Source organism: Cebus imitator, unplaced genomic scaffold (genome assembly GCF_001604975.1).
Source record: "Cebus imitator isolate Cc_AM_T3 unplaced genomic scaffold, Cebus_imitator-1.0 Scaffold6, whole genome shotgun sequence".
NCBI lineage: Eukaryota > Metazoa > Chordata > Mammalia > Primates > Cebidae > Cebus > Cebus imitator.
Window position 1 is genome coordinate 7,621,452 of NW_016107321.1, and position 18,291 is coordinate 7,639,742.

General features: G+C 44.5%; 1 protein-coding gene across 8 annotated transcripts in view; it reads right to left on the reverse strand.

The window, feature by feature from the left end:
* The window catches only part of ARID1B (AT-rich interaction domain 1B), a 441,201-nt gene that overhangs the window by 14,531 nt on the left and 408,379 nt on the right, over positions 1–18,291 (reverse strand). For all 8 annotated transcript variants that reach the window (XM_017537335.2, XM_017537381.2, XM_017537389.2 and 5 more), the window contains 4 exons: positions 13,334–13,543; positions 10,099–10,303; positions 4,467–4,605; positions 4,041–4,213 (listed from right to left, as the gene is read on the reverse strand). In XM_017537335.2, the coding sequence (XP_017392824.2) occupies positions 4,041–4,213; positions 4,467–4,605; positions 10,099–10,303; positions 13,334–13,543 (727 nt within the window). The remainder of the gene's footprint in view (positions 1–4,040; positions 4,214–4,466; positions 4,606–10,098; positions 10,304–13,333; positions 13,544–18,291) is intronic.

Consider the following 18,291-nt stretch of genomic DNA (forward strand, 5'->3'; position numbering starts at 1 on the left):
AGACAGACAGAAATCACATGGCAATAATTAAATAGCTTAATTCTCTAATACAGAAGGAAATTTTAAAAAATCACCAGGAAAAGGGACAACCAAATTAAAAATGGGCAAACACATAAATGGACATTCACAGAAGAAAAATAAATGGTCAATCAACATATGAAAAGATGTTGTGAGTTTACTAACAATGGAACAAATCCAAGGTAAAACAGTAACAAGGCTTTCTCCCTTCCATCTAATCAGCCAATGTTAAAATGACGGATGATGATCATTCTTAACAAGGGGGTGTAAACGCACACACTCTCACATGCTCTTGTTGAGAACATTAAACTGGCATAACCTTTGCCAATACCTGCTTTACCTGCTATGGAAGGCTGTTTCTACGACCCTCAAAGAAGCGCATCTCCCAGCATTCGCGACCTGGGAAGCCCCTCTCATGATGCCTTTGGGCTTGGTCATGTCATTAGCGTTGATTACGAGGGCCTCGGCAGGTGGGATGCAAGCAAAAGCGTTTTAAGTTCTTGCTCCCAGGACCTGTCCTCTTGGAGTGCTCCCTCTTGGAACCCATCTGCCATGTAATGGGCACCTAAGAAATACCTGGAAAGGCCTCATGGAGGAGGCTGCAGCCAACAGCTCCAGCTGAGTTCCCTGAGAGCCTGGGGATGACGTCAGCCACTCGAGAGGTATCAGAGCCCAGCAGAGCTCTCAGCCTGGCTCCCGGATGATGGTGGCCGCCTCAGTGTCCTAGCTGACAACATGACACACAGAGCGAAGAACTACCGTCTACCACAGAACTGAGAGACAGAATTAATGTTTCTGTTTTTAAAGCCACTAAGTTCTGGGGGTAGTTTGTTATACCGTAAAAGCTGAGCTATTCAGTAAACTAAAAAAAAGTCCATATCCTTTGATTCAACAATCTACTTCTAGGAATCTATTTTGCAGAACATTCTTACAAATGTGAAAAACTTGTACTTCAACAATCACTGCATCATTGTTTATAATAGCAAAAGATTATGAAACAACTCAACCATTACTGGAGCATTAGGGTATATCTACTCAATTAAAAAGAGTAAGTAGAGCTATGTGTACATATATTAATAGACATTCAAAATACACTATTCAGTTACACATATAAAATGATGTTTACTTATATGTAATCAATCAATGCCTCCATCAGTGAAGTGAGGAAATAAAGAAGTAAGGCAGGGAAGGCAGGCTGGTGAACAGGCAGGGCCAGGCCCCTCAGGGATAGTGAGGGCTAACATTAGATCAGGCTCTTTGACTGACCACACGACCATACTACAGGTTAACACCACCAGCAGCAGCAACAACAGCAACAGAGAGTATGTTTTCCACTGAAGTTAGTCACTAAACAAAAAATCAGAGCACCATCAAGATTACTGACAGAGTAAGGCAAACTGAAGAATGGAAAACTATACAGAACAGGAGTAAGGCTTTAAGAAAATCTGCTACCTGTGGATTTTCTGTTTATCTGCTTTAATTTGGTACTCAAACACCACTACTGTAAGGCAGCAGGTGCACTGAAATACACTAGGGATTGTACTAGCCGTTGGCGATCATTTACATGGTTGATGAAAACACATTACAGTCAGTCACCAAAGTAGGATGGTTCAACCTTATGATCATGTCAAAGCGATAGGCATTCAGTATGCTCCTCAATTTAACATGGGGTTATGTCCGGATCGACTCACTGTTTAAATCAAAAATATTCTCAACTGACTGATATTTTCAATTTAGGATGGGTTTCCTCTGATGTAACCCCAGGGTAAAGCAAGAATTATCTGTATATCGCTACCTAGGGCCTAGCAAGGTGATCCCACAATCATTCGGCCCCCACAAGTTTATTTTTGTAATAAGAAAAATTGCAGGCATAAGGACACAAGGGAAATGCACCTGTGGTTGTCTAATGCGGTGAATCAGTGGGATATGGGAATGCTTCACAATACATTTTGAGGCCAAATTCCAAATATTACTAAGGGATTTTTCCATGTCTTCATATTTTCGGAGTCTAAACCCACCAAAAACACTAACAAAATGTTCTATTTGGCATCTCATACCACTAAAAAAAAAAAAAAGCTCCCCCCACATTCACAAAGCTTTTGAAATTCTGAGCTTATGGATTTACTGCATGTTCTGCAAAATCTTTACTTGAAATAAGCAGCCCTGAAACTTTTGAAAGGAGAAATTATAGATGATCTTGCTTTATGAGTGTTATCCAAAATATTATACATGAAACACTATGAATTTCATTTTTAAATGGTATGTATCAATCTACTCAAATTTTCAAGACTCTTCGTTGTTCTTTTTCATCGGTCTATAACACGTATGAAAACCAAGGCTTTGAGCCTTACGCTCCTCTCCAGACATGTTATTGAGAAACTCATGTACCCCAACATCTAAGCACAACATAGGTACTATTATTTAAGGGATTCCAGAGTAAGTATTTCCATAAAAATATTCTTCACTATTTCTTCTATGCTTTTTCCAATAATATTCACATCATGCTTCATTTTCACAGGACTTGAATGCATTAGGAAGAATGCCCAAAAGCAAAATATCGAGTCTCCACTTGTGGCTGGTACAGCATGGGCAGAACTGGAGGGCAGCGCCTCAGACAGTCACAACCTCAGTGCTGCCTCGACCTTGGGAAGCAGGCATCAAGGGGAGAGCCCGCCTGGTGTTTTCTGATGGCAGCTGTAACCCCCTGCACTCTCTGTCAAAGGCCGCATCCAGCCCATTGCTGCAGACACGGCTTCTACACATGCTACTCCAGGACTATACTGATTCCAACATATGCTCAGCTCCAGCCACACATGCCGTGCCTTACCCCCGGGACACATCCCAGAGGGACTCCGGTTCCCCTCCAGCCCGGTCCTTTCCCAATCCTCCACATTTCAGGGAATCATGTCTTCACCCGCCCAGTCACCGTCAGCCTCTCCCTCAGGGCCCGTGTTCACCCCACCAGCACCTCTGCAAGGCTAGTGTCCAGCTCCGACTGGCCAGCTCGCCCCAGACGCTCACAGTGGTCTCTGCAAAGCTACTCTTACCTCTTTCCAGTACATTCTCCAGAGACGGCCAGTTATTCATTTATTTCTTACAAAAAAACCTACTCACATCACTTCCCCAAGCAACATCTTTCACCTCGGTGAAAAATCCAGATTCATCAATGCGCCCACAGAGACGGAAAGGCTCTGGGCCCTCGGGCCTCAATGACCTCCGCCTGTCCCTGGGCCCATCTCACTGTGCTCCGGACACCCCCCACCTCTCATATGCCAAGCTCATTCCTGCCACCCCCCGCCCCCTTGCCAGCTCCCCAGGGTGCTTCCCTCCTGCCCACCCAGTCTGATCACTCTCCCTCTCTCCCGCCGCGCCACCCAGCACCACTGCTATCTGTATCCTTTCTTGGTTTTGCTTTCCTGTCTTCCACCAACCACAGTCTTTAACTGCCTGTTGGTGCTTATTTTTTGTTTCCTCCCAGGAAGTAAGAAGGCAGGGAGTCTGTTATTCCCTGAGGGCGGGCAGTGACTGGGATTACCAACCTACGAGCTAGTGCCCAGCGCACACTACACTAGCACAGCAATGCCATGCCAGGTGCTGTGCGGCGTGCACTTACTTACCACAGCTGCCAGCCACTCTTCTGTGAGCTCTGTGTGCAGGAACTTAAAGCTCACCATGCCTTTGGAAGCAAGTCCTATTATTTCCCCCGTTTCTAGATGAGGAATGTAACTTGGTGTGTGTGAGGAGGTAGCAGGTATCCGGACACAGGCAGCATGTGCCAGGGAAGATGCCGAGGGCACTGAGGCCAGCCACGGACAGGGTGGGGGCACAAAGAGGCTAACTGCTTTTCCCAAGGCCACTCGTGTAGTGGGATGGGGACCTGGGACCCACGCCTGGACACAAGTGGGTGTCCAGGACCCACTGCCTGGGCGCAGAGGCAATCTGAGTGAAAGGCACTGTGGTACAACAGCAGACAGCAGAATGCCCACTGGCCCGCACCTGGGCAGAGGCCCCTCTGCACGTACCTTTTCTCATTCCCCCAAAGGGGTCCTTGTTGGGCTCATAGGGCATCCTGCCCATCACGTCGGGCATGCTCATGCCCTGCTGGTAGGGGGCATTTGGAGTCATGGAGTTCCGTTTCGGGAAGGATGAATCACTCACGTCTGAGAATGGGTCGTGCACACTGATTGTACTGCTTCTGAAGAGATGCAAAGAATGAAAGCTTAACCATACAGCAGGAGTGACCTCCAAACAGTGTACTCAGAAGATAAACCAATCCTGAAATGTGCAAATGCAAAAACCATCCCAAATAAATGACATGAATAAAACTAGTAGCAATCAACATTTAAAAACTCTCTAGGGAATACCATTTCTTCTAGGAAGTTCGCTCCAGAAAACTAGAAGATGAACAAATCTGACTTGATATGGCTCACAGAGTTATCTGAACATACCTTCCACCTTGCATTGGGGTCATCTGTCCATGAGGGGTGGAGGCTGGGGTAGGTGGCTTCAGGTCACCTGGAACCTCTGCCATGGAATTGCTGCCAGTTGACTGGGGGGTTTGTGGGCCTTGCAAGGATCCTGAGTTAGCTGAGGGTGACGGTACCAAGAAAAAAAGGGAAAAAATCCAGAGATTATCAAGTAAGCCCAGTCACCTTGCTAGTTACATACATGAAAGAAAGAAGTGTACACAAGACACCGTCTTATTAGAAACTAACAATAGCCATTGCTGCTGATGATGTAAAATTAGTTGCTTTTATATTGTTCACAGTAAAGATTAGTAAGGAAGCTTTTGAGTAAACTATTTGGCAACATACTTCATTTCTAAGCCATAAAATATATTTATATCTTTTGACTGGGTATTTGTTTCCTGAGTATTTATCACAAGAAAATAATCTAATAGGCTGGGCAAGGTGGCTCACGCCTGTAATCCCAGCACTTTGTGAGGCTGAGGTGGGTGGATCATGAGGTCAGGAGTTCAAGACCAGCAAGGCCAACAAGTGAAACTCTGTCTCTACTAAAAATACAAAAATTAGCTGGGTGTGGTGGCACGTGCCTATAATCCCAGCTACTCAGGAGGCTGAGGCAGGAGAATTGCTTTGGGAGGCGGAGGTTGCAGTGAGCCGAGATTGTGCCACTGCACTCCAGCCTGGGCTACAGAGTGAGACTCTGCCTCAAAAAAAAAAAGAAAAGGAAAAGAAAAGAAAATAATCTAATTAAAAAAAGAAGCTTTAGGCAGAAAAGTGTTTATTTCACTGTTGTCTATACTGAAAATAATGTAAGTGTAAATTTTTACAAATGGATGAACATTTTGGTGCATGAATTCAATGAATTATTGTGCTGTTTGAAAAACAAAATTAGAATATTTAGTTCTGGGTCTTAGGCAATGTGAAATGTTTCCCATGAAAAGCAAGTATACAAATTAACAATGAGCCTATGTTACTTCAATAGCTTCTCAACATCTGAATGCCTCTGTGCTCTGTCATTAATAGCAGTCATTTTTTGACTCATAGAATCAGATTTGTTATCAAAAACGCAAGTCATACTGGTTCTGAGTTTTTTAATGTTGTTGTCAGGGTGCTGGGATTTGGCTTTAAGTATAATTACATTTTAATAACAGAAAGGAACAGGTTTTTTCCAAACCTTACGCGGGACTCAGAAAAATTAACCTCACCTTGAGGGAAAAACGTAACATCTTCAAGGCCCCTGCTTTGTCATCTATGGTAGTCCTTAGCATGCTAGATCATCAACAGATACTGGTTTCAGTGTGAATTAAACAAACACTTACTGAAGGAGTAATACATCTATTACAGTCTAGGCTCTCTTCTACGCCCACATATACCAGTGGACCAAACTGATAAGAAAGACAGCAACCCCTGCCCTCATGGAGTTTATGATGAAAGCGTTCAGAACCGCCCCCCCCCACCGCCCGAACAAATGGCAGGATTACTGCTGCTTGTGAGTAACATTTTCCATGTTATTGTGTGTAATGCCTTTCCTGGGTAGTCCCCAAGGCTCACTACAATTACCATTATTTACATTTCACTTCAGTGGCAACAGAGGTGAAACAAACCACCAGAGGTTACAGAGTACACTGCAAAGGAGTCAGAAATCGAAATGAGTACATTATTTCTACTCGGAAAGCCTCAGCTAGACAAGAGACATTTCTAGCCAGATTAGGTCTGCCCAACCCCTGGCCTGGGTTGGAATGAACACTGGCGTTAACACCCACCCCCGTGAGCCCTGCACTGAATGACTCAGAGAAGTCCTCAGAGATGCTGGAAAGACTGACTTTTTAAAAAGGTTTTATTTACTTTTCTTTTTTTTTTACTTTAAGTTCAGGGGTACATGTGCAGGGTGTGCAGGTTTGTTACAGAGGTAAATGTGTGCCACGGGGGTTTGGTATACAGAGAAGACTGATGTTTAATGTAGATATTTCGAAAGAAAAATGGATTCACTAATACTTACAAACCAAATTTTTGTAAAACCCTGGAAACACATGTTAAAGGCGTATTGGAGTAAAGGAAGAAAGCCGTCTTTTGCCGTTTACATAAGAGGGTAATAATCCTGCAGACGCGGTTGCCTGCCTAGTGCTGCAGAAGACAAGCGACCTGTTCCAACATTCAGGCCGGCTCCACTCCAGCCTTGACAGCTTCCCTGGAAACATCACTTGCACGGCTTGATTTCAGAATGACCCTTATTTACAAGTATTCACATTTATAGCTAAGAAAAAAAAGAGGAAAAAAATCTCTCTTGCCAGTGTGTTTTTCCTTTCATAAAAAAAAAAAAAAAAAATGAATGCAACCTCTTGTAACTCCATTAATAGAGGAGGCTGGCAGGCTCTCTAGGACATCCCTACCTTTTGCCAGAAGCTACAAATGTATACTCTAAAGTAAACAATGGAAAGGTTACTGAAGGTTAAGTACATTCACACACTTCAGACAGCACGGCCAGGCTCCTAGCTGGGAAGATAATTTACGCGGCACAAACCTGGTGCCCTAGTTCTGGCGGGGTTGCGGGAAATAGGGTGGGGAGAAGGAAGAGCTGATATGTCCCCAGGTCTACAGTGACTAGAGGTCAACCAGAGGGCACCTCTGTTTATAACCTGAGCCCCTTTCTCATTTATCTTCCACTGAGGATTCCCTAGTTGGATCCATGACAGGTTTTGTGACATCACCTGTCAGCTAATAATAGAAATTCAGTCAGCCGCCTGCCAGCCAAGATGGATGGGTTTTTGGTTACAGACTCACTAATTGAACGTGGAGCTCTGTGCCCCACCCCTGCCCCACTTCTCCCAGCCTGGTCCCTTATTCCCCTCCCTGTCTCCAGCTTACGGGCTGCAGGGACCATCTGGGGAGGCGCTTCCTACAGTGTTCATTCAAACTCCCCCATGACCTTCTCTAGATGCGTTAGAACAAGGCCCCCACTGGCGCCTTCCAGATGTAAACCATACCTCAAGGCCTTGCCTAGGTTCACGTGGGAGTCTCAAGTCACTGACTGAGCTCTGGTCGCTGACAGACAGGAACCCAGACATCCGGTGTGAGAAGCAACACAGAAACTTGGCAGTGACGTGGGGTGCAGCCCCAGCCGCCAAGGGGCTCATGCCTCCCAGAGGCTGACAGAATTGAAGCCCAGAGCTGTATTAGCCACCCCATATCGAAACCCGACCAGAGAGACACACGGCTTGGAATGCTCTTAGAATACAGTCAAAAGATTTAGGATTTCAGTTGGTTCAGAGCGACCCTTGGGGGAAAAAATCTAAAATGTTTCTTCGGAATCTTTTAGTTGAGTTTGCCTGCATGTGCTGGTAAAAAGTAAACTACAGTTATGTTCTTCTAGGAAAAAGTGACTTCAAAGAACACATGTTTTTACTGTAAATTTGTGTCTAAAAATTTTGTAATAAATGAGATTCTAACATGGCCAAGAGTTAGGAGTAATTTTATTTTCCTTTAATGACAAAAATGCTTCCAAGACACTTTCCCCAATGATGGGGCTGAGACTGGAGAGGCCACCTGCTGCCTGGGTGGCAGTGAAGCCAGAGGCTTCTGAAGACCGGGGGGCCTCTGTCTGTGACCCGGGCGCCTGTGTATTTCTGGAGCCCCCTGCATGTGCTCCCGGGGGCTGGGTGAGACCAGGAGCCTTTCCTTCCACTGCCTCCCGTGTCCCAGGACCTCGGCTCCATCTAGACTACTGAGAAGAACGTATTACCAGGAGTACACCTGCAATTCAAGCTCTTTTGTATAGTTAAAATGATAATGTTGTCATAAAAATGGCAGTTTAAAAAAGGGGGAAAGGAAGGGCTGGCTGTTAAGAGAACAGGCCCTCCACTTTCTGAGGGATCTATGCGCCCCAGCAGGGCTGCCCGTCCTGAAGCTGGTGCACGCTGGGAGAGCTATTCTCCACACACAAGTGCGGACCATTCAGTTACACGAGTTCTTTCCTGGCAAATAAAACACACCCTTAGATCTTCACAGACATCACCACTTTGGTCCCTACACCCCGCTGGGTTTTTATTTTGGAAAAATAGTTTCAGAGCTGTTCACAGGCAGCATGTTTTACTCTGTGAACTGAATGTAATGTTGTGAGATTTTTAAAATTAGATTTCCCAGTTTTTAAGGGACGCCAGAGTTGGCAAAGCCTTTGAATCTTTAAGGATGAGGTTAGCGAGGATTTCTACTTGTTTTTAGAGCCTACAGATGTAATTCTAGGTATATTCACTACAAGTGCGCTTTGGGCCTAAAAAGTATTCATGTGAGATCCCTTGATTAGCAAACTTGGATACCAGCTTTGCCATCGAGACAGCAGGTACAGGAAATCATTAAAAGTGAAACAAATTCTTTCTCTGGCTTCAGTGTGTACACATTTCACCTGTTACAAAGGTATTTTCAACACAGGCAGAGGTGTCTGGTGGGTATCGTGTACACTCTAGACCTTCTACTCCCCAGCTACTTGGCTTTGGGCAAGGTACTTAGATTCCACAAGGCCTTCATTTTCTTATGGATTTTAAAATAGTTTCAGTGTCCCAGAGCTGATGTGAAGATGAAATGATAGCACTTAGAAAAGTACCTGGCACAGTGGAAGTGCTCAGGAAATGTGGGCTGCCAGCCATGCTCAGAACAAGCTATGCCCAGGAGTGGTGGGCACAGCCGCACCTTTAGACAGGGACCAGGAACAGTGAGGCTACATGCTGAAGGTCGCTGACTGGGAGCCAGACACAGAGAAGCGAATGGTTCGGTCTACTGGAGTCAGCTCACCACCTAGCACTAAGGTGTCAATTTCTTCCCACCATATTATTGCATTTATCAGAATTATATGATTTAGCAATTTCAAATTTGAAATCCAAACAGCAGAACGAAGGCTAGCAGGGGAGCTGAAAGGAACGGGAGGGTCTCGGTTAGTGGGGAGGAGACAGATGGGAGCCAACAGGTGTCACTGGTGCGGTGTGGCCTGTGAGCATGTTGGTGATGAGCGCTGCACCCATTCCTAAGCCCCGACTTCCAGGACAAGGCCGTAATGAACACCTCTTTCCAAAATGAGGCTGTGTGGATCCTTACGACGACAGTTTGCTAAATTCCCTAGAAGCGAGGACTTGCTGGGCAGGGGATATTAGAAGCGAAGCCCAGACTTCATTTTGCTAAAGTTCAGTTCTGCGGGTCCCCGACAGGCAGGGCTGACCCAAGCTGGCTGTCAAACCAGCAGGGTGGCACTTCCTAGAACTGCTCAAGTGTTCAGACAGGCCACTGGGGACAGTTATTTTGTGTGGACATAGATAGAATCTTTTTGAATACTTACATAAGGAAAAAACCTACATGGCTCAGAATCTGAAAGCCTGTTTTGATTAATGTAAAGCAAAAGAAGGTCCCTTCCAAGTACCCACCGGAAATGGCCATATCCTAGATTTTATTTTCTAGTCCCTTAACATTGCCAATGGGAGTCCAATTAAATAAACAAAACGACACCGGAACTGCCGCCTCTCAAAAGTCGCGAGTGCTCTGTTGGCCTGATTGTGAAATGACCTTCCCCAAACATCCCAGCCCGGTGCCTGGGCTTTCCTGGGCCAATGACTGCAGCGCCGCCACTTACCAGGAGATGGCGGCTGGAGCTTGGGCTGCTTCTTGGTGTCCCCGGTGCTGAAGACTTCTGGCGGGGGCTCCTCCCCGCGTTCGATCTTGCACTCGAAGGCAAACAGGTACTGAATATACTGCTTTTTCAGGGAGCTTGCTGCACTACTTGAGGTGCCAACGTTTAGGTTGGTTGCCAGCTCACGCCACTTCTTGTTTTTATTAACCTAGCAAAAAAAAAAAAACCAACACGGCAGGATCATTGGTTTGCAGCAAAGTGGCTTGTTTAAAGCCAGGAGACAAAAAAAGCACTTAATGTCTTGGTTTACTTTTTTTCATTTGCCGCTTTTAACTAATGCTCATTACTCCCACTCAGGAGTGCATAGGCAGCATTTACAGTTATAAAACCATTAGGGAACCTGCTGATGGCAAAGAAAAAGCTCTGCTCGGAGGTCCTTCTGCCCGCTGCGTTTCCCAATGCCTCACGCTCATCCCACCCCGCCTCCAATTAAGGAAAAAGGGCATCTCAAAACATTTAAAAAGCAACGGCGGCACTATTTTGCAATTTAGGATTTTTGGTATGGATGTGAAAGTGTTCATTCCAGCAGGCGCAGGCTCCCAGGAGTAGGCCTGTGATTCTGGGCCGCACCTGTCCCCTTACCCCAAGACTGCTGGGGGCGTCAGGCAAAAGCAAAAGCAGCACCCCGGGCGAAGATGAGTGAGCCCCGAGACCAAGGGCCTCCAATGTAAAAAGCCCGATGCGATGCCACTGGCCACCCGCCTTGCCGATGGGGCGGGCACACCCCTCCCTGTGAGGTGCTCTTACTCAAGGAGGCTTAGGCTGGAGACAACACAGTCGCAAAAGGAGGAGGAAGAAAGAGAACTCCTGAAATGCGACATCAAGATCTGAGGCATTATTTTAACCTTTTGATTCCCACCTGGGAACAGGTTATGAAAGGTTAAACACACGAATGAAACATGAAGATTTGCAAATAACTTGGGGAAAGTTTTGCCTTTTGAAGTCTCCTGCGTTGTGTAGCACGGGAGAGGGTAAAGGGACAGTGGTTTTTAATGAAATAGTACATTTCTGGACTCAGACTTTCTCACACAGCTCTTCTGTCCATTTGTTAGTACTCGGTGGTGTATGATAAATCCCCGAGGTGCTCGCCGCCCTTTTGTGGCACTTAATGCAGGGCTGCAAACCGTGGGTCTGCGGGCGGTTTCAGGAATGGCAAGCTGGCGCTGCTCAGAATGACCTAGGAAGGAAGGCTGGGAGCAGGGCTTTGTGTGGTTGCAGCACCTGCTCCCAACCACATCTGATGCCGACAAGGTAGAGAGCATGACGGTGCGCAGACAGAGATGCAACCCGGCGACATTCCAGCAATCCTCATTAGTCAAGCCCGCAGAGTCTCGTGACAGACCTGGCCTGGCTATACACACTGCAGACACAGTCACAGTAAGGGCAGCAGCCAGACGGTACCTACTGTGTGCTGACTGGTAAAATCTAATCGTTTGAGCAGTCTTGGTGATTCTAAAAAATCAACGTCAAAAGGGGCTAGGTGCAGGGAAGAAAGGTCGGGCGATTCCAGGAGCAGAGGGCAAAGGAGTCCAGGTGCAGATGGGAAAGGTCAGGGGAGTCCAGGTTAGGGAGAAGTATGTCTCAATCATTCCCTTTGCTGACCAGCACTCACACGTGGTATCCCATGACTTAGCAGCTGGTTAGGCAGTCTTGGGCAAGCTCTAATTCTTTCTGTCGTAGGTCTCAATCCTCCATGAGATGGATTAGGCACCTAAGCGGAAGGCTAAGCACAAAGAAGGCCTCCCCTTTCTCCCTCAAGATGCAGCACTGAGACCATGGAGGCCCTCAGGACACCTGCAGGGCAGGTGACTTGCCCGTGGATAGTCAGTGGCCCCACCACCTTGGTGGGGTGTAGCGTGCCTGATTCTGACTGCCTGTTAGATTACCCTGGGCACAAAAGGTCTTATTTCATTGATGTGGGGTGGCAGCCCAGGGACTGAAAGCTTTTAAAAGCTGCCCAAGCCATTCCAATACACAGCTAGGCTCAAGAATCACTAGCAAATGGAAAGAGTACGTGTTTGGAGTCAGACAGACCTGGCCCCACCACCTACCCTGGTGAGTGTCCCTGGGCTACAGCATTATGGTATTTTTAAAAAACATATATTATTTTTTGTTGAGACAGGGTCTTGCTCCGCCACATAGGCTGGAGTACAGTAGTGTGCTCAAAGCTCACCGTAACCTTGAACTCCTGGGCTCAAGCGATCCTCCCACCTCAGCCTCCTGAATAGCTGGGACTATAGGTGTGCATCACCATGCCTGGCTAAGTTTTTTGGTTTTAATGGAGACAAGGTCTTACCAGGCTGCCCAGGCTAGTCTGCAGCTCCTGGCCTCAAGTGATCCTCCTGCCTTAAGTTCCCAAAGTGTTGGGATTACAGGTGTGAGGCACCGCATCCGGTCCTGTACTTGATTTTGTTATACAAGAGTTCTCTTATCTATGCTTTGGGGCTGGCGACTCATGTATTTAAGAAAGAGGCTACACAGTGAGTGCCTTTTCCCTGTTCCTATGACAGGGCATGGCCCTACAGCTAGGCTCCTGATTAGAAAGTGAGGGCTACAGTGAGGAGAGTCTGATGCCTAGGCAATGAGACTTAAGAATGCACTCACTCTGAGAGCGCAGCAAGCACATGGTGACAGCTCCTTAATCCTGTACCCCAGGCAGCCCCCCATCCCACCTGAGGCCTAGCCCACTGGAGGTCACAGTACTGGCCCTCCTAACTGTCCGGTTGTTGTGGGTGTGGTTTGACAAGTAGGACTTAATTTTCTTGATAACCTGCTCTGGATAGACGGAAGCAGTCAATGTGACTTGTATCTGACAGATAATTAACTCAGTCATTTGTTAAACATTTCTGAGTATTTACTAGGAAATACTGGCAGATTCCAGAGAATTGTGGAGCTGTAAGGAAACCTATAGAAAAATCCAATCTGGCCCACTGTATCAATGAGGAAACCGAGGTCCAGGTACATGACCTGCTGAGGTTACACTGTGAGTCGGTGGCACAGCCAGGGTCCCCCAGCGCTCCCTGACAGCACACAGACACGGGCTGCAGGGAGGCGATCCTGCCCAGGCGTAGCTTTCCCTTTGTGAGAAAAAAACTTGCGTCCACACACTGAAAGAAAACCTCTGTATGAGCTTATCCGTAACACTGCCTTCTTCACTCCCTCCCTCACTCATTCTTACCTGGGCCAAACCCCCAATCTCTTTGACGCAGACATAGAGTCGGAACAGGTCCAGGGGCTTCTTGCCCACGGCAGGCAGACTCGAGACAGGAGAGCCTCTCTCTTCCATGAAGGTGAGGTATCGGTCGACCCAGAGCTTTCTCTCTGGCTCATTCCCCAGCTCATACACCTTCGTGATCTTCTCCCCAGTGGTGGTGGAGGAGCTGGACTTCTAGTACCCAGAAGCAGCATGTGAAGGTGGGGCATGGTGGGCAGAGGGAGAGGGAAGAAGGGCAGAGAAAACTAATGAGCTAACAAATAGAAGAGGAGAGATTAAAAACTACTGCTATCACACAACAATTAGGAATGAAGGCTACTAGTTCAGGCACAAATTATACATTTTCTTAATTAGGAATTTACTTTTACTTTAAATAAAAGGCCCAAACTCCCCATTTTATGCACTTAAAAACAGAAACAAAAAAGAACAAAGCCCCTTTTGGATATAAGCGTTGAATCCCAGAAGGCAAAATTCCAGTGACATCTCATATTTTTAAAAGTAAAAGGGTTCTAGCTCATGGAATGATCACAGTGAATTAAAAACTTTACATGTGATATTATAGAGCCCAAAACACTAAATGGACTCTTACTTTTCCTTAGCAAAACAAGAGCGGCTAAACGGAGTCTTCATTAAAATGCCACAGTACCTGGAGGATGAGCAACCACACGGTGCTTGCTGAAAAATATAAGGTAGATTCCCAGTCACAGGAACCAGTGGTGTGGGCTCTAAGCTTGGTGGGATTTTTTTGTTTTGTTTTAGATAAACTAAGGAGCAACCAAAACTTTGGAATTTATTCATGACAGCTGGCTTGCCCTACTTAAGACTGCTTGAACTTCTCTGTCAAGGTAACGAACTATCAGGTAATTGTTCATTGCTTAAGCAAAAGCAATAGACCGAGACATAGACTCCACAGTTTAATGATGTGCTATTTCACATCCCAGCATATCGATGGATAAACATATGCATTTACTTCTATGGTCATGTATTTATATGCTCGTGTGTTTTATACTGATACTCTAGTTCTTGGGCTTTTATGTATCTGCTTTTACCTGACTCTAAAATATCAAGAGTTGCCATTTCTGAACACCTGAAGCCTACCCTATGGATTCCATAATCTGGTCAAGTAGGTGGGCCAACTGTTTTTCTTCCCTTTCTTTTATATCTCTGTATTTGTAAAAATATTTATAATATTCGCAATACCAGGGTTATTGTGCAAAATCATGTCTCAGTTCTCAATAAAGATTTCTTGGAACAATAATTTACTTCACTTATTCATGTATACCTAGGTTATTATTTGCAATACAGAGCAACGATTATAGAGAGAATTCTTTTTTTTTTACTTTTTCTTTATTTAGCTTAACAAGAATTTTAGGCATATTTCTGAAAGTTTAGGGGGTTAAATAACATGACTGCCATTGAGGCTAGATGTTACCTTATTTAGCAAAACGATCTCCAGTAAAAGTAGGTCCCCAAGAAAGGACGCCCGAGAATGAAGCGGACGCGGCACGTGAAGTGGCCGCTTTCCCTTTGACTAGCACGTGACTCCACAGAGTCATTGGGCTGAGGTTCTAAGCCTTCGGCTTTAGGATTACGGAGGCAAAACATCTTTAACAAATATATAATGGGTGATACAGCTGATGTAAACAAAAAACGTAGAATGATAAAAATAGTTGTTTTATATTTTAGATTATACTTTGATGCTGAGGCTACACTTCAAGTCACCTAAAAATTACTTTAAAGAGCTTAAAATATATATATGTATACATATTCATATATATATGTGTGAAAATATATATGTCTATAAACCCATATGTACACTTAGAATATAGAAACTATATATCCAAATGATACGTTTTTAAAATTTCTTTTCCAGATCCTTGTACGCAAGGCCTACTTGACTAGGAAAAGAGGCTGCTCTAACACACTTGTCACCAGATTCTCACCCGGACAGCACCTCAGAGGCTCTGCCATCAGTAACGGGACAGTTATTAATAACAGGTTTCTAAATTTCAGTACGGAGGTTTTTTTTTTTTTTTTTTTTTTTTTGTTACACTTAAAAAAATGGGTCTAATGTTTTTCAAAAGTGAAAATTTGAAATAAGAACATGAGGAAAAAGGCATTAAAGTCTATAATCAGGTAACAGTAAAACAACTTCCCTCTTGCATTTTGTCTGTAAAAAATTGAGGTAAAGGTTTGAGATTCAATTTAAAGGTAAGACAAATAAAAGCAATCATTTCAATTTAAAATTGCTCCAATTAGCTCATCTAATATCCTGTTTGTAAAATCCAGCTGCCATTCCTGGTTTTTCTCTAAACTGAAACTGGGGAATGGTTCTGGATGAATAATCATGAACTGAGCAATGGGGCACAGAAATGCTGGTTCCTGCCTCTGAAGGGACTGGATTCTTATAAGCTGGAATAGGCCTGAGATAATGATGTACACAGTTTGACTATATATTAACTTTTCTCTCCTTAAAGTTTAATTAACTTGTACGTATCTCAATCTGTTGTCATAACTTTAGAAAAATGTAATGAAGATGGTTTCGAATAGAATAGTTTTGTTTTTCATGATTTTTAGATCTTCTAAAAAGGATTTTTATGGCACCATAATGTAGGAAAATGCATCTGCACTGAACTGACATGGTCAGGACTCAGTTTATGTAATAAATCCCGAAGAGGCCTCAAGGCTGCCTCGCTAAGCTAAATCAGGACCTCAGTTTCCCCACTGCCACACTCTTCACTTTTCCTTTGCAGCACTATGTCACACACTACATCAAACTGTATGTTTTGCACACGATTATCTGTCTGACACCCACTTTTCCGACTAGATTCTAAGTTCCACCGGCACAGTTTGTGTGGATGCTGTGGATCACCAACACTTAGCGCGGTACCCTGCATGCTGGAGGCTGTGATAGCATTTTTCTCCGTGAATGATTACTCCAATGGACAAAAAGTGTGTGAAAAGCCTGGCAGCATGCTAACAGGAATTAACAGCTGATTCAGATATCCTACAAACAGGATTTCACTGAGCACGGGGCGGAGTGAGCGTGGGCAGTCTAGTAAGGCTGGAGGCTGAGCAAGGGGTTAGGCTCGTTACCAACGCTCAATGCCTCTACCCCAGCTTAAGGCTCGCACCGGGCAGACCATGACCACAGCCAGTATCTGGTGTCTGAACAGAAGGTGACTAAAGACTTCACTCTCATCACTGACCAGGCTCCCAACATACTATCCTTGTTCACAGACACTGGCTTTGGATGAAGGTCTTCATTTACACGCCTCCCACTGACAGTGGGCAAACAAACTCGCCCTTCAGGAACATGGCTTCACTCTTCCCAGTCACAAAGGCCTATCTAGTACCGCTTCAGTGTTGTAAAAATTGTATCCTACAGCCGGGAAACTTTTGTGGAGGCAAGAAAAAGGAATGGAAATTGCTGTAAAATTACAGCAAGACATTATTATGGTGCCACAAATGTTTTCCTTGCATATACTTTAATTAAGCCTATAAGTACATTTTCCTCAAGTCTTTTAGGCAGATTTACATTTCAGCAGTCTTTACCATATGCCTGGTAATATGTGTATGTGTATGTGTATGGACAAATGTTTATTTTTATTTTAGAATGTTTTGTAACAAAACAATGATGGTTCACAGCACATTGTCAAAGCATAGAGCATCTTCATCATTTTGCCTTTTCCAGACCTGCTGTTAGACAGGCTTTATTGAGGACACTATTAAAAGCAATTTTAAGTCCAAATTGAAATGGCATCTCAGAAAGAGCAGTTATCTATTCCGGGTTTGCATGGATTTGTGGTGATTTGATAGCAGAGATAATGTAAGGTCCTTCATTACACTCTCCTTTGCTCCCCTTTTTGAGTTAGTGTCTCATTCAAAAAAATGGCTGTTTGTTCAACACAGAGCAATAGTCTGACATCTTCCCCTACTGTGAGCTTCATTTTCTCATGTTCCTGTCAACCACAGGAGCCAGAAGTTTGCTTGTAAATCCTTAAAACTATTTATGGTACAGGAAGAAATCTTGTACGGAAATATTTAGAAAAATCTACAATTTCAAGTTTAATTATAATCAGAAATCAAAGTTTACAATTCAGTTTGCTACTGTCTTACATTAAAGGAGAAAAGTCGATTTTGATAAAGTTTTCTATAGTGGATGGAGATAATCTAACTAACAAATTAAAATATTGTGACTATCTCAAGCCTTCTTTAGAAGTCAGTGAAATTAGCAACATGAAAGTTTTAAACAATATAATATGGTCTACTGTTAGTTTTTGTTTTTAATAAGTTCTTATTCTTAATTATTATCCTAAGTTTTTTGTTTTTGTTTTTTATTCAAGAAGGAGTCATGCTCTGTTGCCCAGGCTGGAGTGCAGTGGTGCAATCTTGGCTCACTGCAACCTCTGTCTCCTGGGTTCAAGTGATTCTCCTGCCTCAGCCTCCCAAGTAGCTGGGACTACAGGCGCGTGCCACCACGCCCAGCTGATTTTTGTATTTTTAGTAGAGACGGGGTTTCACCATGTTGGCCAGGATGGTCTCGATCTCTTGACCTTGTGATTGGCCTGCCTCGGCCTCCCAAAGTGCTGGGATTACAGGCATGAGCCACCGCACCTGGTCTATTATCTTAAGTATTGAAGATTATTATTTTTAACCTCTGAAATTCTCCCTGTGGGCCAATGCACAAATATTTTTGAAAAGTTATCTGAATTCTAACTGTTAACTTGAGAGCATTACTGATTCAGAAATGCCTTTCCTATTAAAAAAAGAAAACAAAACAAAAAACCAGGGTAGACTATGAAGGGAAAACACATAATGTTGGCTGCCTTCTGAGACTCAAAGCAAATAACATAAAGACATCCAAATGCAGGAGTCGCGCCCCTTCCTGCTAGTTCTGATGGACACATCCTAAAAGCACT